Source organism: Apus apus, chromosome 1 (assembly GCF_020740795.1).
Source record: "Apus apus isolate bApuApu2 chromosome 1, bApuApu2.pri.cur, whole genome shotgun sequence".
NCBI classification, from domain to species: Eukaryota; Metazoa; Chordata; class Aves; order Apodiformes; family Apodidae; genus Apus; species Apus apus.
The window spans coordinates 155,668,856-155,692,373 of NC_067282.1; the positions used below are offsets into that span (position 1 = coordinate 155,668,856).

The 23,518-nt window shown below is 43.6% G+C and overlaps 5 protein-coding genes across 5 annotated transcripts; 3 read left to right on the forward strand and 2 right to left on the reverse strand.

Moving 5' to 3' along the window:
- The first annotated feature begins 10,567 nt into the window (after nucleotides 1-10,567).
- On the forward strand, nucleotides 10,568-11,834 carry LOC127386934 (histone H1.10). The gene has a single exon (XM_051624674.1). It carries the CDS (start codon nucleotides 10,944-10,946, stop codon nucleotides 11,607-11,609), a length of 666 nt encoding a protein of 221 aa, XP_051480634.1. The 5' UTR covers nucleotides 10,568-10,943; the 3' UTR covers nucleotides 11,610-11,834.
- An 877-nt stretch (nucleotides 11,835-12,711) lies between these two features.
- LOC127387057 (histone H2B 1/2/3/4/6) lies at nucleotides 12,712-13,472 on the reverse strand. Its single transcript, XM_051624960.1, has one exon. The coding sequence runs from the start codon at nucleotides 13,394-13,396 to the stop codon at nucleotides 13,016-13,018; it is 381 nt and encodes a 126-aa protein (XP_051480920.1). The 5' UTR covers nucleotides 13,397-13,472; the 3' UTR covers nucleotides 12,712-13,015.
- A 95-nt stretch (nucleotides 13,473-13,567) lies between these two features.
- LOC127387025 (histone H2A.J) lies at nucleotides 13,568-14,355 on the forward strand. The gene has a single exon (XM_051624897.1). The coding sequence runs from the start codon at nucleotides 13,724-13,726 to the stop codon at nucleotides 14,111-14,113; it is 390 nt and encodes a 129-aa protein (XP_051480857.1). The 5' UTR covers nucleotides 13,568-13,723; the 3' UTR covers nucleotides 14,114-14,355.
- A 5,224-nt stretch (nucleotides 14,356-19,579) lies between these two features.
- On the forward strand, nucleotides 19,580-20,045 carry LOC127387131 (histone H4). The gene has a single exon (XM_051625112.1). It carries the CDS (start codon nucleotides 19,593-19,595, stop codon nucleotides 19,902-19,904), a length of 312 nt encoding a protein of 103 aa, XP_051481072.1. The 5' UTR covers nucleotides 19,580-19,592; the 3' UTR covers nucleotides 19,905-20,045.
- A 607-nt stretch (nucleotides 20,046-20,652) lies between these two features.
- LOC127385141 (histone H4) lies at nucleotides 20,653-20,964 on the reverse strand. Its single transcript, XM_051620631.1, has one exon. It carries the CDS (start codon nucleotides 20,962-20,964, stop codon nucleotides 20,653-20,655), a length of 312 nt encoding a protein of 103 aa, XP_051476591.1.
- Nucleotides 20,965-23,518: the final 2,554 nt, after the last annotated feature.

Sequence of the window (23,518 nt, forward strand, 5' to 3'; positions counted from 1 at the left end):
TCTATTTTTTGTTTCTAATACAGGAGGTGTGACTGTTTTTTTCTGATTTTTGCCAAAACAATTTTGATTCTGTAAACACATGTCAACTAGAAGTCAGAATATAAATATTTCTATATTTTTAACTTTATATTAGACTGTTACTTTTAATGATTTTTCTCATTTGGAGTTGCTGAGAGGGGCATATTTTTTTTCACTACTTTTACAAAATATTCCTTACTGTAGGCTTATATTTATACTGCCTTAGTCAGTAAGAAAAGTCATGTTTCTTTTATACTGCAGATCAATTTATTAAATATTTAGCTGTCAATATCTATACTGGAAAAAGAAGAGATTCTGAATTAATATTTATGAAAGTAAGGAACAATCGTTGTCTAAAGATGTTATGTATGTCACATATTGGTACATTCTGAGTGGAATAACTTCTGGGCTAACACATAAATAATTATTTTAGGCTTTTTTTAAAATAAAAGTTACAATATTATTTTCTTCACTTCAGAAAATGATTATATTAAGAAACTGGGGAATGACCTTTGCTTTTTCCATTTTCCAGTATGAAGCAATCCTCAATGAACTCTTCTCATCAGCTACTATAATTCTCTCAGTAGAGGCATTTGAAGGATTTATCTCTGCTGTAGCAACTGCCCTTCCAGCTGCAGAGGTGCAGAGGAATCCTCAGGTAGTAGGGAGTCTCCTTAAATTTACTGTAGCCCTAAACATCTCTTCTTTCTCTTCCTGGGAGGAGTTAACAGGTGAGCTGAGTACGATACTGGTGTTTAAAATGTTTTATATTTGCTAGAATTCTTCTTTATTCAGAACTGAAAAGTCACAAAACAGTAAACTTGAGCCTTTTCTGCTGCTACTAGTTTTAAGAAGGATTCCAGAATAGTTTTGAGCTTGTTGTTTTGGTTTGGCCTTTTTAATTATTACTTTCTTCACTTTCTAAAATGCTTCATTAGCTACAAAACACCACATTAAGTACCCCTCCCTTTCGGTTCTCTAAACCCTGCCCATTCTTAATAGTGACAATGCTCAAGTAAAGCACTTAAAATTTTGTACATTTAGCACATATGTAAACTAAGGAACAATTCACAACAAGATGGAATCAAGATTAAATTCTGCAAGATAGAGACACTTGAGCAAGTCTCAAGTGTGAACACTTGCTGTCTATCCTTGTTATTTTTACACACAGCTTTTGGTTTCCATTTGCAGGTTTACAGATGCCTTCCCTATATTTTGGATTTGCATCCTCTAGGTAATTAATGTGATGGGTTTTGGTATGTGTTTATCATCTAGCACAATAATGTAAGGCTCTGTTGGAGTATTATGTCTGGATTGATAAACTCAGTCAGCAATTAGAATACACATTTATCAATTTAATTCTGATTTAAAAAAACCCAACAAACCAAAAGCAAAACAGAAAAAAAACCAAACACAAAACCAAAACAAACAACAAAAAAACAAATAACAAAAAACCTCAACAAACAAAACAAAAATGAAAACAAAAAGCAAAAAAAAACGTAGTTCATGAAATGCTAACAGAATGTCAGACTTCAAGTTTTAGATCAGTATTATGCAAAACTCTCCCAAAATTGTCAGATATTATATTGTAAGAATATATATGTATTTGAATTTTTCAAACTAGTAGTTTTTAATTTTGCATGAGTATTGGACAGGTTTTCATACTGCTGTGCTTTTCACTCACTGGCAGCTGGCGCCTCATTCTTTATTAAAATATTCTCTCTCACTTTGAAAGGAAAATTGAAATTGCAATCTATCCCTTGTGAATGAGCCAAGTTGTACAGACTCCTGCTTTGCACTGTTATCATGCTTCTCCACACTGCAAACATAATAGATCTTATCTGGACTGTCTGGGGGAAAGAAACAAACTGTTCCCTTTTACTGAAAACCTGGACACTTTTGACAGACCAGCACACCCCCACATTGCAGGAGAGCTCAGAGGAGAAGGGCAAAAAGACAGTAAGCTTGAGGAATAATGTATCTTAACTTATCTCAGCACCACGAAGCCTGGAGGGTTACCATGGTTTTAGATAAGACAGTTGCACCAGTGAATCATCAGGTTGACTCAAACAGCTAACAAAGAATAATGTCTCCCTAATCAAGCCAGACCAGCATGAGGGTTGGAGGGGCATATAGGGGGAGAATGTAGTGTATATGTGGCTCAGCCCAACATAAATTATGAAGACTGGACAACAAGTAACACAAAATTTGAAGAAAGCAATGGGCTTGAGGTGGTTTCAACCAACATATTCCTTCCCAGTGACTGGGGAGGCCCAGCTCTGTGACAATGAGCATGAAGGACCAGTAACAAGAAACATGCTTGCACTGTAATTTAACTGCATATTGCAAATGCTGTATTATGGTTGTGATGTGATTTCAGTACATTGCTGTATCACTCCATTGAATCCAAATCCCATGTAATGCCCAATATGCTCAGTAAGGAAATTTTATGTTAATCATTACACTTTCCTCATGCATAATATCTAAAAGAGCATGACTGGAGAGTATTCTACTCTGGCAGCACAAAGATATGCTCAAATGCCTCAAAATTGTTTAAATTATTATTATTTATTTATTTTTGCAAGACTGTCCACTGTAGAAGATGTGGCTTGTTTTAGCATGCTTCAGGCTTCTACATTTACCCCACTGGTCCTCATTCTCTGTATCCCCATGCCACTTACCCCACCTTCATTTCAGCACATAAGTCATGCTGCAAAGCTGTGCTTACTGAGATCAAGTGCACCACATGATTTTGGTAACAAATATTTTAAGCACAGAAAGCTTTCCTCTTGAGGCTGAGGCCCAAGTCAACATTTGCAGGTGTGGATTTGCCATTTGAAAGGAATCTCCTGGCAGTAGCATGGTTGCTGAAGTGGTTTGTGTTGCTTAAATAAAACTACCAAACAACGTCACCTAAAGTTTAATTGTTTAAATATTACAGCTATTGTTGATCGTATTTATCTATCTGATAGATCTGACAAGAGGTTTTGGGGGACTGTGATCATGAATTTAGTCTAACGATTGGTACTTTGGTAACTAGTTTCATCTCTCCCCTCCCCCCTTCCCTGCCAGCTGAGACTGGGCTGTCTGAGCCCTCCAGAGCTGGAGAGCCCCATTCTTACCTTTTTATTTGAAGGTTCCTCTCAGACAGAGATACAAGAGCTTGAGCTGCAGTCCTGGTTTGGACTATTTCCAACCTTCTTCTTGCTTTTAAGATCAGAAGCTTCACAGGAACTCATAAATCAGGAAAAGACCTCTGTCATGGCCCAGCAGCCTTGGCTGACCTTTGAGGATTCAGTTTGCCATGCACAGGGTGGTTTCTAACAGATCAGATGATGATCCATTCTCGGGAAAAATCTTCCAGAAGTTGCCTGGCTAAGCCTGAGCCGTGCCATCTATGGGCAAGGGCAAGTGCATGTTCTCTGAGTCACTGCTGTGTTCCCTTGCAAACCAGCAGGAGCTGGATGCCATTTCCTCATGGAAAACAGCATCACAGCATAAGTCCCCACAACAACGTTCACAGGAAGGGACACTGCACAACCACTTTCAAAGGAATGTTATGCTTGGCAGGCAGCAACACTCAAGCACTTACGTGGCCCTGCCACCACTCCTCCCTCCTTGTTACACCCCCTCCTCACCAGGCCAGATGTTTCAGGGTTTCTTTCAAAGTAATGCTGTTAGTTCTAGAATTGTAAAAAAATACACTTTCTGAAGTGTTTCTCTCACTCAACAGTGTACCAGCTGTCACGGCAGCTGTTCATGGACAGTCTAGCATGCCTCTGGAGTTGTGAGTGTGATGTGTCTCACTCTGCCTTGGAAGGAGAAGGCTTGCCTGGGCCTCATCCCCACTACACCATGCACTAGTCTTGCTAGGATAAATAGGTCACTCTTCCCCCTCATCTAAGTCTTAGGAAACATCTGCTTGTGACATCTAATTGCAGCCTGGCAGTTCCCTCCTTTGTAGCCTGTTTGCTCCCTGAGCATGGGCAGTGTGCTGTCAGGCTCACAGAATAGCTGGTAGAGCTGAAAAGGTCTATGAAGAAAGCTTGGAGGCACTCCTAGACAAGGTTTGAGTGTTGGTGTTGAATAGACAGTAATATACCCAGTTCCTCATGTAGAGCTGTTTTAGGCCATAGGACTGAAGGGAGCGGGTCAATAACCTCCAACTGAGGGCAGAGACTCCTCTTTACCCATGTTGTTGTCCTCTCTGGGCTTCTTCCAGGAAGACATAGAAGGATCAAGCACAGTCAGGCTTCTCCAATAGGCACTCCAGGTGGTTTCCAAGAAACAGTGTGGCCTGTGGAGTTCAGAGCTCTGTAGCACACCATGCAAATCCGCTCCTGCATTTGGGTAAGGGGCAGCAAACAGCAAACCGGCTATTCAGCAACCACAGCTGACACTTCTCTGCTTCTCTTTTTTCTTTATTCTGCTTTCTAAACTGGCTAAACTGGCATTTGAAGCAGCACAGTTGTCCTGGAACATTGACCACTGATTAAACTAGAAAGACATATCATGAAAGCACTGTAAGCACAATGTTTCCTGCACAGCTGAGACTGATCAGGTCCTCTCCTTGCCTGGGCTCCTGCAGGGCTGCACTGGGCAGGAAGTTTTCCTGCTGAACTCTGCCAAGACTTATAGAGTTGTAAGTACTTAACAGCAGCTGAAGTACTGCCCTGTCCAAACGGTCTCTCTGGGACATAGTTTTCCAAGCAATTAATATACTCTGGGCATCCCTGTAGGAATGTATTTAATTTTGTCTTGGGCTGTGTGCTTCTGGAGGGAACCAAATCTGGAAAATGGTGACGCACATTGTGTCAGTGTCTCCAGACACTACTGTTGTGCTTTGTCTTTGTTACAGTAATATTTGGTTGGAAAACCAAATACTTTGGTTGGAAACCCCAGCTGCCGCCAGAGTTTAATTTGCGCTTAGGCTGTGGACACAGCAGTAGATAGATGCCTTTAAGCATCCAGCAATTGGGAAAGCCACCACAACCCCTAGGTCCTGTCCAGGTCAGACCAGCCATTTCCCAGCCTATGCTGATGCAAGTAGCTGTTCTGCTTCATGTGGAGAACTTCCCACTTCCCTTTGACAAACTGTACAAGATCTGTTTTGGCCCACAATTCATGTTTATGAAAGTCCTTTTTTAATGTAATGTCTTACTTTTGACTCTGCTCTTCCTAATTTAGTCTCATGCACACACTCTCTCTTATCATCCAGGTCATTCCAGAAAACATTAAGTAATATCAAGTATTCAGCCCTGGGGCATTCTTTTCTTTACTGGTTGCCCCCAGACACTCAGTTGTTAACTACAGCCCATTGACCCTGTGCTATAGACAATTTTCAAACATCTAACAGCCTGCTGATCCTACCATATTCTCTCAGATCCCAAGTTAGAATGCTATGGGAGATCGTCAAAAAATAAATAAATTATTAAATGCCAAGTGTATTGCATTCAGCGCTCCTCCCTTGTTCACACAGATGCTCTTTAACCTTTATTTCTGTGGTTATTTCCAATACATAGGCATCATCAATTTTAGTTGCCCTCCACCCATAATCAAGGGTAAATTAAACCCATCTTATTTCTAATTAGTGCTCAGTCTCACTGATTTTTGGAGATCCTGCTCTGTGTTCCAGAGTAACATTTTCTATTCCATATAAAAATTATTTCCTTACCACTAACTTGCTGCAGTGGAGAACATTAGTTCTTTTCTTTCCTATGATGTATACTGTCTGAGGTGTTTGAGAAGAAACTTCAGTTTTTCAGCCTTCTCTTTGAGTCAGAAAACTCCACCAGTGCATGCCTTTCCAATAGGGAGCAGTTCCTAAACCTCTCTCACTACTGTTGCTCTCTTCTGTGCATTCTGTTATTGTTCACTTCTGAACCTGAAGTTCAGTGCTAAAAACTAGATCTAAAACTCCAAGTGAGACTGTATCAGCCCTGAATACAAAGAAATATGTCTTTGTAGATGTTGCCATTGGGTTCCTTTCTTAATATCTGCTAACATACTGTTGTTTATCTATTGTCAGCTTATAACTATAACTTGAAGGTCCAGATCTACTCAGGTGCTGTTCAACTTCTACTGTCCAATACTTATAAAACTGACACGTTTCTTTACAGGTAAAGTATCTTAAACATTTTTTTATTACAGTGTCTCAAATTTATCAGATATTTCTCATTATATAAACTGTCCTATATCATCCTAGCATTTATTTGTCTGTTGATATGCATAGCACTTCTATACATGCATTGTAAATTATAATTTAGATTATAAATAAAATTATACCTGGCCTAGGACTGACCCTTGCAGAACTCTGACAAAGCATTTTAATTTCCTAGTTGATGATCATAAACATTTGAATATAATTTTCTACCCTGCATGGGATTTGATTTTTTTTTTTTTTATGCTAACCAAGTTTCCTAATTATTTGTTTCACTACTAATATTTTTCTAAAATTAAATTAAATGAAAAATAGATAAAATCTGCAAAGAAACTCATCCAGCTCTAGGGAAACATTCCATCCTCTACTGAAACTCTTTCTAAAGTTACTTTTGAAGCAAACCACTTAAAAATGGTTTTAATTACTTCCCTTATGTCTTGGAAACCAATGTCTATTTTTATTGTAAATTTTTTGTTTCATTCACATCTCCCTTGAATTTGGCTGAGCTAGTAATTAGTACAACTCAATATTATTGAGATTTCCTTCCCCAGAGTGTGCTGTGCCTGTAAACCAAATCAATGCACAAATCTGTAACCCCAAATGCCTTATCTTGTGCTTAGTCGTTTCCCATATTATTCAGATACTTTAAGAGTAACAGAGTAGCTGCATATACTGAGTGCAGAGCTTAGCATTATTTTTGTTATTAAATTTGATTGTGGTTTTATTTTTATTATTAATATTGGGAGTGATTACCTGAATGGCTGCAAAACCATTCTTCATCAGGACAAGAATATGCTTCTATTAAAAGTAAAAAAAATCACTAGGTCTTCACCATTATTACCATAATAATTATAATTTAATTAGTGTATTTTCATCTAAATTGGCTAATCAGGTAAAATTGATGTTTCCTGCAGTCTAAACGTCTACTCTGCCTCTATTTATCTGATGTGTAACCCATTTCTCTTCCATGTGGAGCTTGTCTTGATAAGAAATAAACAAACTATACAGTTTTAGGAGTATCTTCTTATGTCATATGTGAACTACTTTTGTTTTTTTAAGATCCTTACATGGGAAAATGCACTGCCATTTTGTAAGATCTTCTGTAATCTGTTCTAGCACCCATACTGTTAGGCAAGTCATGTTGTGTGGTAGTGCATGGAAATGAGGTTCTTTTTTGGGGGGAAGCAAGGATGTGCATTTTGACAAGGCATAATATATTGATTTGAAGTCCTGAGTAGGAGCCTGCATATGGGCAAGGTGCTTTGAAAGGGAATACAGGAAAACTTTCGATCATTGCTTTTTGATGAAAATTTATTGTAAAATATAAATATTTCCCTCTTCACTTGGAAACTGCAAGCAATTTCTATTACCAGCTAACTCTCAAAACTTTTTTTTTTTTTTCCAATTAATGTTGCTTGGCAGCAAGAAAATTTCTCTGTCAGGTTGAGAAACAATTCAGTTCTCTACCACTGAATTGCTAACTTCTGTGCTGGGAGGCTTACTTCATTTTGCCTTTTTCTCTTATCTGTAAAACATCCAGGGCAATATCAATGTTATTTGTAATGCAGATAGTGAATGGTCTCTCTAAAAATGGAGAATTGTTATTTTGGCCCAAGATTTAACAGCTATTTCCAGCCATACAAGCAGATAAATTATTCAGAGCTTCTGACAAGTTTATTGTATTCAATTAACTAGAAAATGTTATTGCTGGGGCCAGGAGGGAGAATAACCCCAGAAAAGCCTCCCTTTTCACACCTCTTCATCTCTCTAAAACCCTCCTCTTTAAAACAAGAGCTTGCCTTTGGCAGACATGGCTGATAAAACCAGGACAATTATCATTACTCAGTAGGCCAGGAACGAACGATAGAATGCTCTGTGCAGGGTGGGGCCAGTTTGCTGGTTGAGGAGTAGGTGTGATAAAGGATGCTGACACATAATGTCAGAGGCCAGCTGCCAAGCCTTTCAGTGTCTCAGATTATTAGGGAAAAGTAAAGAACTGCAGAAGTGCAGCTTCAAATAGTCAAGACCTGAAGTAGGAATTCTTTAAAAGACATGCAGTTTTACAGGGAAACATTTGGAACTAAAAGTGGGAGAAGTACTAAGTTCTGCTCCTTGAAATCTTTGGTACCCTGTTCATCCATTTTCCTTACAAAATCAGAGACGACCTTGCCCCTATATAACTTGTGACAGAGGAGGGACAGCAAGCCCTCCGTGCTGTAGATGGAGATAAAGTACCTGCTGCTACTTAAGGAGCAAGATAGGAGAGCTCTTCTCCCAACTTTTTTTGAACTCCTCTCTTTATTTCTAACCTGCAGCCTGTTTATGGGGGAGGGGAAGGAAATCTCTCCTCTCCTGATGGGCTGAGAAGAGATTTAGAAAGAACGAGTTGGAAGATAAACTTTCCCAAATGTGTGGATGTGAGGGATGGGGCTGGTGAAGGAGACCCACCCCTGGGGTTACAGCTGCACTCTTGCACCAACAGTTACTGTCCACTGCAATTGCTCCAGCTTCATGATCAATTTCAGGTGTAATAAACCTGAATCACAGAGATCAAACCCTAAATCGTTAAAGCTACAGAGATTAGACACATTATATTAAACATTATATTGCTTACAGTCTGATTCTGCTTTTTTGACATCTCCATGCACTTAACCTGGAAAATAAGTATCACAGATTCATAGAACTGTTCAGGTTGGAAAAGACCCTTGGGATCATAGAGGTCAACCATCATCCCTACTCTACAAAGTTCTTCCCTAAACCATATTAAAAAAAACCACCATATCCAAAACGTATAATGCCCTCATTTTGCTACAAGGAAATACATTTTTACCTCCCAGAAATGCAGCCTTACTGTTCATTTGGGTTACCAGCCTGAGCTTTTAAACATTATGGCTACTGCAAATTTGGTCTTGTATCTTGTGTGGGAATGCTGTCGCATTCTCAAGAAAGGTGGCAAGTTTCACTGCCCACCTTAGTAAACCCTTCAGTCTGTTTTTTACTATTGGGTACTGAAGAGCCTAATTTTTCCCTTTCTCTTCTTTTCCCATCCTCTCCTTCAAAGTGTTTCTTAGCTGGCCTGCATGCAGACAAAACAAAATAAATATAGAAATAAAAGACAATATGAAAACGTGCCAGTTCAGTGTTTTCCTTTTTGTTATTATAATGAATCTCGTTTGTCCTTGGCATCTCAACCTACCTCAAATAAAAATACCTTCAATTAAGTATAACTTGTGTCTTCGAAAGTTAATGCATGAAAATAAATGCCAGAAAATAAAAGTCTACTAGAATTTCGGATTAATCCATGCTAGAAGAGACAGCCCTTGATGGAAACAGCCCAATTTTCACCAAGTACGATGAGACAAAATATTAGGTTTAGGCTTAAGTTGTTCTTTTCAACCAAGGAAAAAAATTCTGGCTGCTTCTTAATTAGAAGACAAATGACTCTTCTGATTTACTAATAATAACAAAAAATAAAAGCCAGAACTATTTATTTCTGTTTTCCCTTTGTGAGACTTAATAATTAAGTTGGATCATAATAATAAAAGCTTATTCTGCTATATGAGGATTGGCTGAGAATTATTTCAATATTCTGAGGATTTCAATGAAAACCTAAATCGGCAAGTGTGTTCCTTTTCCTTTAAAGAAGAGGATGGCAGTTTTTATGATACCTACCTATTTAAAAAAAAAAAAAAATCAAACAAAAAATACCACGCAGCAATTTGTGTATCCAAATATTTATAAGTAACATTGAGGATGAGGCATTTCGTTCATGCAGGCCAGATTTCCATATAATTTAATTTATTTCTGGAGAATGGAGGCTTCATTTGACTCCATTAATGTTTAAGTAGCATCAGTGCATACTAGTGTAGCTAAACATGTTGGATAATTTTCCTTTACAAGTCCACTTCTAACCTCTGTAAGTCTTAAAGTATAATAGTATACACTACTGGAACTGAGAAATCATTAAACTGTAAGATTATCTGGATTTTATATGCATTAACTAAGAATTGACAGCTGCATTTTATAAACTGAAATTATTTGTAAAAATATCAAAATCTTGCTGTTCACTTACAGAACATCACAAAAAATACAGAGCCCGGGCAAGTTCCAAACACTTTTCAACAGTGTATATATCCGTCTTGAGGTCTCTTATTTTCACAAAACACAAAATTCTGTAGAAATACAGTATCCTTAATAGTTAAAGATATGGTTAAGGGAGTCGAATCTTTATCCATATTCAAAGCTCAGCCACGAAATTGTGTTACTTCCTTCTCTTTGAAATCGATTTACGACAAAGACATAGAAGTTTTCCCCTCGGTTTCTATCATAATCTGGAGAAAACCCCTTAAAGATTAAGCCTGCATTAGTAGAAAGACTTTTTATCAACGGGTTTTATTTTAATTTAGAAGGAAAAACAAAAGTTTGCCGTTCCCGGGGTCTCTCTGGCTTCACAACGCGGGGTTAAACACATCTTTTCTCTCTCCTCTGGGGTCCCAACGGCAAGAAACTCCCCCGAATGAAAGTCCACAGTCTTCCCTTCACTCCACTGAAAAAAGGGGTGATTTAGTGTCACGCATTTTACAAAAAATATGAATTTATAACTCGAAAGAAACACAGACTCGGAGGACGAAAAGCTCTTCCTGGCTAACAGTTAGGCGGGCTCTGCAAAGCACCAATCACAGATCACCGCTTCGCTATAAATTCAGGCATCGGGGTTACTGTAGCCCAATTACTTTCTTTTGATTAGGAAGAAGTCTCTGCAGCGATGTCCGAGACCGCTCCCGCCGCCGCTCCCGCTGTCGCGGCCCCCGCCGCTAAAGCAGCAGCCAAAAAGCCGAAGAAGGCGGCGGGCGGCTCCAAAGCCCGCAAGCCCGCCGGCCCCAGCGTCACCGAGCTGATCACCAAGGCCGTGTCCGCCTCCAAGGAGCGCAAGGGGCTCTCCCTCGCCGCGCTGAAGAAGGCGCTGGCCGCCGGCGGCTACGATGTGGAGAAGAACAACAGCCGCATCAAGCTGGGGCTCAAGAGCCTCGTCAGCAAGGGCACCTTGGTGCAGACCAAGGGCACCGGCGCCTCCGGGTCCTTCCGGCTGAGCAAGAAGCCTGGAGAAGTGAAGGAAAAAGCCCCCAAGAAGCGGGCAGCCGCGGCCAAGCCGAAGAAGCCGGCGGCCAAGAAGCCCGCCAGCGCTGCTAAGAAGCCCAAGAAGGCGGCGGCGGTGAAGAAGAGCCCCAAGAAAGCCAAGAAGCCGGCGGCCGCAGCGGCCAAGAAAGCCACCAAGAGCCCCAAGAAGGCGACTAAGGCAGCCAAGCCCAAAAAGGCAGCGGCAGCCGCGAAGAGCCCGGCCAAGGCGAAGGCGGTGAAACCCAAAGCAGCCAAGCCCAAGGCAGGGAAGCCGAAAGCGGCCAAGGCGAAGAAGGCGGCGCCCAAGAAGTGAGGTGTTGAAGTGGAAATGCTTAAACCAAACGGCTCTTTTAAGAGCCACCCACTGGTGTCCGGAAAAGGGCTGATACACTCCATCACCGAGCTCCGTGCCTGCGGCAGAGCTAACCACACGCCACTACCCGTGTGGGACGTCAGTCTGTGAGGTGGATGGGACGCTAAATTCCGGCCGTGATTACGCTAAGACTTGGAAAAATAAAGTTTACATTCCCTGGGGAAACGCTTTATAAAGGCTGACTTGTTTGTGCACCGGAAGAAGGTGTATGTGTTAAAGGGCCTACTTAGGGGGGGGGCGGAGGTTTTTTTTCGGTGCTTTAACCAGCGCGGTTCGTAACAGCCTGGATGCGAGTGCCACACCTCTTAGTGACCTTAGCTGGGAACTGTCAGCCCGGCTCCTCCGCTTCCTTGGCAACCACGTTTCCTCCTGGCAGCGCTGTCGCGGGGCAGGACTCGGTTTCTGCCTGACTTCCCCGACCTGCTTTTTTGAGAAGGAGGTTTCCGGGGAGGGAGGCGAGTCAGAGCTACCGGCGGTCCTCTTCCGCACCCTGCCGGCCCGGTGGCAGGAGCAGCAGGAGCTCTGCTGGGCAGCTTTCTGCCGCTGCTGCGGGCAGGCTGGCTTGCACCCGGGGCTTCCGCGCCCGGTAGGAGCGCAAACGCAGCGCGGCGCGGAGCTTCCCGCAACAGCGGCGGCTCCCCGAGCTCATCCCATGGCCGGTTGTGATTGGTTGGTGGGAGAATCTGCTGCAGCCTTATTGGACGAGTGGGAAATTTCGAAAAGCCCGCGCTGGCCGGTGATCCCGGGTCCATTCCAGGCTTCTTCGGATGGCTCGTCCTCCCGAAACGTCCACCCCGCCTCGGAGGCGTCCTCGCTTTCCTAGTCTTATGCTCTGTCCTACAAGGCTGCTTCCTGTCTTTGCAAACAAAAGGAAAATAGCTTAAGCTATCCTGGGACAGCTAAGGAAAAAGCTACCAGTATTCTATTTTTCCCTCTTTTTTTTTTTTTTTTTTTTTTTTTTTTTTTTTTTTGCGCTCTTGTGGTTATTGGAAGCTATATGAATCTTGTGATGGAACGAATAAAACTTCACATCTCTGCTGAAAAAAAAAAGCTTTCACTTACTGGAATTTATTGCCTGATATCTTGAAAACACCAGTATTGGAGGGTTAACAATAATGAAATAATATTTAACAACTTGTATTTGCTTTAAACTGTAAAGGGTTTCAGCCCCTTAGTCGTTGTATGCAAGTTAATTACCTAACATACACAGTTAAAGTTTTACAGTTTCCTGTGTGCTCGTTCAAACCTAAAACAAACAGAACACTGCTGTGTTAAAGCTCTTTCAGGGAGTATGTGGGTGGCTCTTAAAAGAGCCTTTGGGTTAAAAACTGACGATCCGAGACGCTCTACTTGGAGCTGGTGTACTTGGTGACAGCCTTGGTGCCCTCGGAGACGGCGTGCTTGGCCAGCTCGCCGGGCAGCAGCAGCCGCACGGCCGTCTGGATCTCCCGCGACGTGATGGTGGAGCGCTTGTTGTAGTGCGCCAGGCGAGAGGCCTCGCCGGCGATGCGCTCGAAGATGTCGTTGACGAAGGAGTTCATGATGCCCATGGCCTTGGACGAGATGCCCGTGTCCGGGTGCACCTGCTTCAGCACCTTGTACACGTAGATCGAGTAGCTCTCCTTGCGGCTCTTCTTGCGCTTCTTGTCGCCCTTCTTCTGCGTCTTGGTGACGGCTTTCTTGGAGCCCTTCTTGGGCGCAGGGGCGGACTTGGCCGGCTCAGGCATCTCAGCACTATAACTCCTTTTTCGAAAGAGAATCCGTATCTAAAATGGCTGCGGCGCGCTCTATTTATAGGACTGTTATGCAAATATCGGACTTGTAACTCATGTAATTCGATTGGATCTTGCCTTACGGGGGCGTGTCCTTATCGGTGATTGGTCACAATTCGATTCGTCTTCTCATTGGCTGCATGAGCAAAGCCTGGTTGCAGCCAATCAGCAGGAGCCAATCCCGCCCAGGGAAGGGATAAAAAGGGAAGAGTCGTTGCGTCAGTGAGATTTTCTCAGCCAAGTCCTAGAAGGAGAGGTTGAAGTTTTTTAGGCGCTAAAACCATGTCTGGCCGCGGGAAGCAGGGAGGTAAAGTCCGAGCGAAAGCCAAGTCGCGCTCGTCGCGGGCCGGGCTGCAGTTCCCGGTGGGCCGCGTCCACCGGCTGCTCCGCAAAGGCAACTACGCGGAGCGGGTGGGCGCTGGAGCTCCCGTCTACATGGCGGCCGTGCTGGAGTACCTGACGGCCGAGATCCTGGAGCTGGCGGGCAACGCGGCCCGCGACAACAAGAAGACGCGCATCATCCCCCGCCACCTGCAGCTGGCCATCCGCAACGACGAGGAGCTCAACAAGCTGCTGGGCAAGGTGACCATCGCGCAAGGTGGGGTGCTGCCCAACATCCAGGCCGTGCTGCTGCCCAAGAAAACTGAGAGCCATAAGGCTAAAAGCAAATAAGTTCAGCGAACAAAGCTTGGACTTTTTGCAACATATCATCAAACCCAAAGGCTCTTTTCAGAGCCACCCACACAGTCATAAAAGAGCTGGGTCGTCTTACTTACTGAAGTGTTTTGATGTTTCTTTAATGCTGCTTTTATTAGAGAACTGAATCTGCTGTGGTAATGTCTTAAAATTCTTGGTTCCTATCCAACTTTGTAACCTGTTTTTATTAAAGAGTACTAGTTATATTTGTAATGATATATTTATTTTTCTGCTTGTCTTGTAACTGATTAACCACTTGCATGACTTTACAGACTAATTATGTTGTGAAATATGGGAGGGGGAGATAGATAAAAAGGTGGTTAGACATGGAAAAAGCTGCACAGCATGAAAATGAATAGGAGACCAACCCAAAGGCACATAAGTAAATCTGAGAATGAAGCCAGGCTTCCTCTGTAGGCCTTTGTTCTTCAAAAGATGTAAAGCTTCCTTGTGACTTCACATTATTTATGAATTAAATGAGAAATGGTTTAGGGGAAGTGGCTCATTTTGTTCTAGACTATTAAGCAGCCAGACCTGCAGCAGCAGTGTAGCATGTTTCCATCCAGAATAAATTCCTGCTGTGTTTCAGTTACAGAGGAATTTTTACACTTGCCACTCTTCCAAATCTCCACACTGTGTTATTCCTCTTGTTACATGAGTTAACAGCAGTTAATATTATTTGAATTAATATTCTACATTTCTGGCACAAGTATCACCTAAAAAACCCCATGTTAAAGCTTTATAGATTTGCTGTTATTAACTGAGAAAAACTGTCTAGCTGATTCCCCTTGCTAGGATGTTCCCAGAAGCTGCCCCTGACTGTCTGCAGCACCCTGCATTGAGGCTGTAGCTGGGAGAGACACTCACCTGTGCCTTCCCCAGTCATGGGGAGAAGGAGGAATGCTCTGGGCCTGCAGGAAGGAAAATAGGACCTAAAGTTACTACCTCCTGCATGTTTTTTCTGCACCTCTAAGCTGTAGCAGAGAGGCTTTTATGTAGGACCATACCACTGCTGAAGTGGAACATTAGTGGATCATTTGTGGAGAGGACCAGACTGTTCTGACTTGGTAGGAGTATCTCTGCCTCAGGGTTCTGTTTGCAAGTGGATACATTTAGAGCTATAATGTTTTCTGGATGCTATTTTATTGATCTTCATTAGCTGCAGCTGCATACATCCTGACACTTATTTCTCTTCTTGAAGAACTATAATAATATAAAAACTGTGTTTTAACATGCACAAGTCTTCTGTATTTAGTTTCCAGAACAGATCCCTGCATATTTTTGTGTCAGAAGATTGCAATTATAGAGCAGTTTGGGTGAGAATGGACTATGATAGTTCACCTAGTCCCAACTTCCCTGAATGTGCAGGGACACCTCCTACTAGACCAAGTTGCTCCAAGCCCCATCCAACCTGGCTTTGAACACTAACAGGGAGGGGGCATCTACAGCTGTTCTGGGCAACCTGTTCCAGTGTCTCACCACCCTCATTGCAAAACATTTCTTCCTTATATCTAACTTAAATCCTACTCTCTTTAATTTAAAAATCATTGCCCTTTGTCCTGTCACTACAGGCCTTGGTAGAAAGTCTCTCTCTGTCTTTCTGTACTGAAAGTCTGCAATAAGATCTTCCCAGACACTTCTCCAGACTGAACCAGTCCAGGTTTCTCAGCCTGTCTTCCCAGGAGAGGTGTTCCAGCCCTCCGATTATTTTAGTGGCCCTTCTCTGGACTTTCTCTAAACTGCTTCATACTTTCCTTGTGCTGAGAACCCCAGAACTGGATGCAGTACTGCAGGTGGCATCTTGGCAGAGCAGAGGGGGAGAATCACTTCCCTTGACCTGCTGCTTTTTAGGCAGCTCAGGATATGATGGCCTTTCTGGGCCACATGAGAACGTCTAGATTAAAGCACTGGAATTCCAGAGAAAGCCCATCAAGGTGGAGTATCTGTATCCAGGAGTGGGTTTTCTCCATGAACCAAGTCCTATATGTAAAAATCAGAGTTAATACCATAGGAGAGGGCCCTGTCCTTCTCTGATAATGAAAATCAGTCCAGCACGTCTTTCCAAATTCTTCATGATATCTGCCCAGAAACTCATGAGTTTCTTCAGAATTTTATTTGAAACATTTTTTATTTCATTCACAGCTCTACTCACCTCAGTAACTGGAGTTTCACCCTCTGTGATACTAAGGCTCACTTCTTAGCATTCCCTAATTTTGTTCTTGGCCACTAGTGGTTTTTTTCAGCTGTGAACCCTGTGCTGCCATCACACCGATGAGGCCTCAAAAATAAATGTACATGTCCTATAAGTCAGATGAAGTACATTACAAGAGTTCTGGCAAACCTATTGGTGTTAAAGGTTCGTGGCTTTCAAGCAATTTCCTATGGATGAAACAGCAAACCAAGTTTAAATAAATGAGTTTCCTTTCATTTACATATATAACAAACAGCAGTAAAAAGAAATTCCATACCGTATGGTGCCCTTAGCTGCACCATTGTGTTCCGGTATACATGGACATTCCAAAGAACTCCAACCAAGCTCCCTCAAATGCTACAGAGAGTTATATTTTGGGTTAACTTAATAATGTCAATCTGTAGATCAAAAGTCTTAGAACTGCAGAGTTTAAAAAATGAGGTGAGAGGGTTTTGTATCCCTTTTCACCTTTATTTTGCTGTCAATGTTAAGAAAAATGTAATACATTAAAAATATCTTATTTAATTTGCATATTGTTAGTATTATTAGTAGTACAGTTGTAGCAGATGGAGATATGTATTTAAATGGCTATATAAGCTCTCTGTAACATTAAGAGAAACCTTGTAGTTGGATATAATACATTGATGTGGTGATTTTATTTTTTTTCTTATTATGTACATTTGTGTGCAGTCACGGTGAGATTCTGCCTTACTGCAACAACAACAAAAAAATGCCATTTCCTCATTACAGTTCAAAGAGGAAATAGGACAACTGTCCTCATTAAATCACACATGAAAACATACAGATTTTTATTAATGGAAGAGAGTTTTGCAAAGCTTTGCTTTCTTATTTAACTCCTACTACTATGTGTCCAAACGCAAGAGCAAAATGTAGTTCCCATAATCTGGGGATTGGATGATAAATTTAGATCTGAATAATAATTATTGTCTTTATCCAGAGTAAAAGCAACTTCATTAGAAAATAGACTCAGCAGCCAAATTTTCCTTCCACTTTAATCGGTTTTGTCTAAGACCTTCTGGTCCATGAAAAAACTGGCTGTGTCACTCACAGAAACACTTAGGAAACACATCTATGGCCACATGTAGAAACCTACAGACAAGGCAGCCTTCTAGAAAGCATGATATTAAAATATATCAAATGTGCTCCACACTTTGGGGAAAGAGCTCTGAAGTTGATTAATCCATAAACTACTGTTTCCAGCCTCCTCACCACCCATTTATGCCAGGGCTCTTTGAAAGATGATTTGCCAAGTCTTCCAGTGGCTATACTGCTAGAGAGAAAAGTTATACTAGTCTACTCACCCTGCACTTAAGAAGAGTTATAAAGAAATCAATTTTTTTACACACTAAAAAGTTTCCTGTGTTTGCTTTAGGTTTTCAGAAGCTTGTTTCTAAATGCCTCAGGAACAATATCTAGAGACCTTCAGATATAAAGAGCAAAGCAGTCTTTATGGAGCCAACTGATAATGCTGGGAACCAGACTGGTAGGACCATTAGTGACAATCCTTTGAGTTAGGTTATTAACAGTTTTAATTTATTCTATTCGTTCAAAAAGTGTCCATAATCTAAATTAAAGCTACTTCTGTCGGCTCGTGTTCTATATATTTCAGTGTAAAATATTTTACTTTAAATTGTTTAAAATATCAGTTTGAATGAAAATGGAATACACAGTAGTAATTATAAACATAAAAAAACCCACATAATTTTGGACACCTGTTAGGTAATATGTCAATCAAGTTTTTTATCTCGAATCTAAGTAATATATCCTGTCAATATATATTCTGGAGATGTTGTCTAAATTCTATAAATTTTGTTCAAGAATGAAATTCCATAAACAACTGTAACATTTTTTAAAAATATAAATCACTTTAAAGAGGCAAACTTGTTTGAAGCACACAAAATACTAATAATATAACAATTGGCAGGTACTGAAGACATATCACTTTTATTCTGAGTGAGTATTAACATTTAAAATCTTAATACATTTAATATAAACATATAGACTCCTAACTTTCAGTGTGTGCTCTTCACTTTACAAATTGGGTCCAAGAACTGTAAGCATCAAGTATGCCAGGCTCGTTAGCAAGTGAGTCAAAAAAGTCACAGCAAGATTTCTGGATTCCTCAAATGAGGAAAAAAAGCCTGCTTATGGTTCAACTTTGAACTGTCGTACAGACACCTAGCTGCTTATACCTTTCATGTCCTTTCCCTTACTGGATCCAGCTGCACGTTACCGAGCATTTCTCTAAGGGGCCGGCAGCTCCCGGGAGCGACCCCGGCGCCCTGCGGCCAGTGCTGCCCTTGGGGTGGCCGAAGAGGAAAAACTGGGACTGTTTCTCGTGCGCTTCCCAGCAGCCGCCTCGAGTTGCCTTCATAAGAGCTTCAGGTGGAAGCAAATCCCACCGGAGCCCCTCACAGACAATTTTCCCAGCCGCTTAAGACCTGATTCCCTGCTGCTGCCTCTCCCACAGACCTGCAGGTCGCTCCGTGCGGACGCGAAAGCGCTGAACGCTCAGGGCCCGGCGCGCAGTTCTGCAGCGGGGAGGGGGCAGTTATCGGCAGCGCAGTATCCGCATAGACAAAGGAAAGGGGCAGCCGCTATGGCCGCAGCGAACAAAGAGAGCTCTGCCCGGGAAACGTCACTCCGAGAGCTCCCCACAAGCGGCCCGGGCGGGGACCAGCGGCGGGGCGGGGCGGTAGCGCCGAGCTCAGCCCCCGATTGGTCGGATTTTGCCGCAGACCCACGGGCACCGCGGAGGGACAAGCCCGGGCCGGGGGCGCCGCAGCCAGAAACCTAGGGCCCGGGGCCGCCGCCCCGGCTCCTGGCGCCGGCGCAGACCCCAGACCTCCCTGGGAACAGTCGCCCGCGCAGGCGGAGGAAGGGAAGGGACGGGGAGAACGGGACGGGAAGGAGTCGAAAAGACGCGGAGGCTGAGAACGGGCGGGGGCAGCGGGCGGGGCGGCCCGAGCGCGGGGAGCGCGGGGCGGGAGCCCAGACCCGCTCGCTAGAGGCGGAGCCGCCGGGCGCGTCCCGGGGGCCAGTGCCGGGGAAAGCGCCGGGGCCGCTGCCTCGCGAGAAGCCCGTGCCGAGGGCGCGGGGCCGGTGGGCGTGCGAAAGGGCGGAGACGGCGGCCGAGGCCCCGCCCCCTGCCGCAGTCCTCAACCAGGTCGGCTCCCGAGCAATATTACCGCGGCTCCGCCGCCCCGGTGGCGTGCAGTGAGTGTCTGCAGAGAAAGGGGGAGTATGTCTGGCAGAGGCAAGGGCGGGAAGGGGCTCGGCAAGGGGGGTGCCAAGCGCCACCGCAAGGTGCTGCGCGACAACATCCAGGGCATCACCAAGCCGGCCATCCGCCGCCTGGCTCGCCGTGGCGGCGTCAAGCGCATCTCGGGGCTCATCTACGAGGAGACGCGCGGCGTGCTGAAGGTGTTCCTGGAGAACGTGATCCGTGACGCTGTCACCTACACCGAGCACGCCAAGAGGAAGACTGTCACGGCCATGGACGTGGTCTACGCTCTGAAGCGCCAGGGACGCACCCTCTACGGCTTCGGCGGTTAAACTCCCGAGTTTTCAACTCTACACTGTACAAACACCAAGGCTCTTTTCAGAGCCACCCACAACTTTCACAGAGAGCTGTTAATTGCTACCAACCACGTTATGGATGTGTTTGCGTTTGTATTACAGCAGTAACCGCTAACGTATCTACGTTAAAATCTAAGCAAAATCTGGTGATTTTGCCTTTATGTTTTTCTGTACTTGAAAGCTTAAAGCACTCATTCACTCTTACAATAATGTAGAAGCTGCTACAAAGTAGTATCCCTCCAAGTTTTATTGAAAACATCAGTACTGCAAAGCAGCCAATGCAGTTAAGATCATATAGTTTTAAATAATTGAGCCAGTGAAGGTAGTAAATAGAAAAATACAGTTTCCAGGTTTGTGAAGTACCATCGCTACACGTTAAAAAACTACCTGACATAAATCGCACTATCTTTAACTACGATCTTTCGTTTTACGTGGTTTTCAGTAGCAATTAGCAGCTCTCAGTGTGATTAAGTACGATTAAGACATTTTGAAGCACAAAAACATGAAGGCAAAATCACCATCGCCGTAACTGCAAAGCAGCTGCGAAGCTGCAAGATTTAAAGACAGAAGCGCCCTATAGATACGTTAGCGGTTACTGCTGTAATACAAACGCAAACACATCCATAACGTGGTTGGTAGCAATTAACAGCTCTCTGTGAAAGTTGTGGGTGGCTCTGAAAAGAGCCTTGGTGTTTGTACAGTGTAGAGTTGAAAACTCGGGACTTTAACCGCCGAAGCCGTAGAGGGTGCGTCCCTGGCGCTTCAGAGCGTAGACCACGTCCATGGCCGTGACAGTCTTCCTCTTGGCGTGCTCGGTGTAGGTGACAGCGTCACGGATCACGTTCTCCAGGAACACCTTCAGCACGCCGCGCGTCTCCTCGTAGATGAGCCCCGAGATGCGCTTGACGCCGCCACGGCGAGCCAGGCGGCGGATGGCCGGCTTGGTGATGCCCTGGATGTTGTCGCGCAGCACCTTGCGGTGGCGCTTGGCACCCCCCTTGCCGAGCCCCTTCCCGCCCTTGCCTCTGCCAGACATAATCCCCCTTTCTCTGCAGACACTCACTGCACGCCACCGGGGCGGCGGAGCCGCGGTAATATTGCTCGGGAGCCGACCTGGTTGAGGACTGCGGCAGGGGGCGGGGCCTCGGCCGCCGTCTCCGCCCTTTCGCACGCCCACCGGCCCCGCGCCCTCGGCACGGGCTTCTCGCGAGGCAGCGGCCCCGGCGCTTTCCCCGGCACTGGCCCCCGGGACGCGCCCGGCGGCTCCGCCTCTAGCGAGCGGGTCTGGGCTCCCGCCCCGCGCTCCCCGCGCTCGGGCCGCCCCGCCCGCTGCCCCCGCCCGTTCTCAGCCTCCGCGTCTTTTCGACTCCTTCCCGTCCCGTTCTCCCCGTCCCTTCCCTTCCTCCGCCTGCGCGGGCGACTGTTCCCAGGGAGGTCTGGGGTCTGCGCCGGCGCCAGGAGCCGGGGCGGCGGCCCCGGGCCCTAGGTTTCTGGCTGCGGCGCCCCCGGCCCGGGCTTGTCCCTCCGCGGTGCCCGTGGGTCTGCGGCAAAATCCGACCAATCGGGGGCTGAGCTCGGCGCTACCGCCCCGCCCCGCCGCTGGTCCCCGCCCGGGCCGCTTGTGCTTTGCACTCTTAATGTTTTGCTTTTTAATATTTTTGTTATTAGCATATCGCTGCATAGAGACGTTCCTTAGCAATATTTAAATACTGTTTGCCAGCCTTGTCCTCTTCGACTTCCAGCCTATTTCTAAGTCCTTCCCCGTGTTGCTTATAGCAGGAGGAGAAGGAAACGCTCAAGCCCCCTGAAAATGGCCTCTTCTCTTTCTCCTTTCTTTTCTTCGTAGTATTTTTTTCATTTCTATTAAAATGTCATCAGTGTTTTCTTGCGGCACATGCGCACAGACATGCAAACATACATATAACTGTCATACCTTTACCTGTCAAGCGATTTTGATTGGTAAATATGTCTTGAAAGCATTACGATAAAAGCTGAAAGCCTAAAGAATTCTACTAGGAGAAGAGACAGTAAGGAAACTGCACAAGTCGCAACGTCCTGTGCAGGGAATGCTTCTTACTGGGGAAGGAAGAGACCCGTTCTTGGTCAGAGCCTCAAGGGAAATGAAAACACTAGTCTGATAGTCTCACACTAGTCCTCGGAGTTGACTTCTTGCTAAACATGCCAATTAATTAGAATATAAGTGCTAAATGTAGTGATAATGGTTCACAACAAAATATAGGTCATTATTCTATTATTACTACCTTATCAGTCTTAAGTAACAGATAATAATAAGCTAATTTATACTGAGATTAAATATAATTTATTTTAAAAGTGGGTTTGGGGTATTTGATGTTTTGTTTTCTTTTTTTAACAGCACAGATTTTTCACAAATTGATACTGATTATGGCAATAATAGATATTTATTTACATTTAATAGAGAAATGTTTAAACAAACAGATAATCTTTCAAGAACTCTGAAAATCAGAATTTACTGGAAAACTTTTCAGAGATTTTGTTTTGCTGTGGTTCTACTTTAATTTGCATTCATATTCTGAGAACTCCTCATTATTAAAGAACTTCACTGTCAGAATTTTATGTAACTCCTTTGGAAAACAAGAAAAAAACCCCTTTACTTTTAATTAAAGATTGAAGAAATAGTAACTCTTAACTGTTATTTCTAATGTGTTTTAAAATAAAAATAACAAAAATCAAACCAAACCCTTGCAATACTTGAGAATACAAAGTATGACGATGTGTTCTTAAGATACTGTGTAGACAAGTTTTCATAAAATACAACTTGTACAAGTGGCCATAAAATACAATGTAGTTTGAAAGGCACTTAATGTATTTTTAGCACCATTCATACAGGGCCATCCAGACAGTTGATTTTTTTAAGGATAAGTTAAGAAATTTATATTTGGGCGAAGTATAAAGATCCCAGGAGGTAAAAGATACCTGAAAATATATAACTGTGTACACACATGCATACTCAAACATAGAGCAACTGCTATTCTGTCCTCCTAGAATGGAATCTGTATTGACTGCTTCATATTAAACTGCCTGGTCACTTCATATCCGTATAGGCCGCACTTGTGCTGCTGCAAGATGAACTCACACCTGCCTAAACAACAAAGAAAACAGCAAAAACGGGCCTGACAACACTGCTGGCTCTGCTCCCGTCTTAATGCATTCAATGCGGAGGTGAGATGACACATTTGATCTGGTGAAACTTCCCGTGTTGTGTTGGCCTAGACCAAGGTTATCGAAGTAGTCTGAGTGACCCAAACATTGACATCTCTCTCATATTCTTTGACAACTGTATAGTCCCACCTCAGACTTTTAAAGTCTTCCTTTCTGGAACTGTATTTGTTCAAATCCATGTAAATCAGCTTTCCCTCCCCCATAATAAATAAAGAAAGAAATGTTTCTTTTCCTTGAAAATGGAATATCTGTGCAGCAATCCTGCTTGGAATAATGGATTGGAAGATCAAAACTGTCACAGCTACAGAAAACATCATTTAGTTTTAACAAATAGCACCATACTTCATTTGAAAGGAAAAAAACCAAAACACCACAACAAAAACACACAA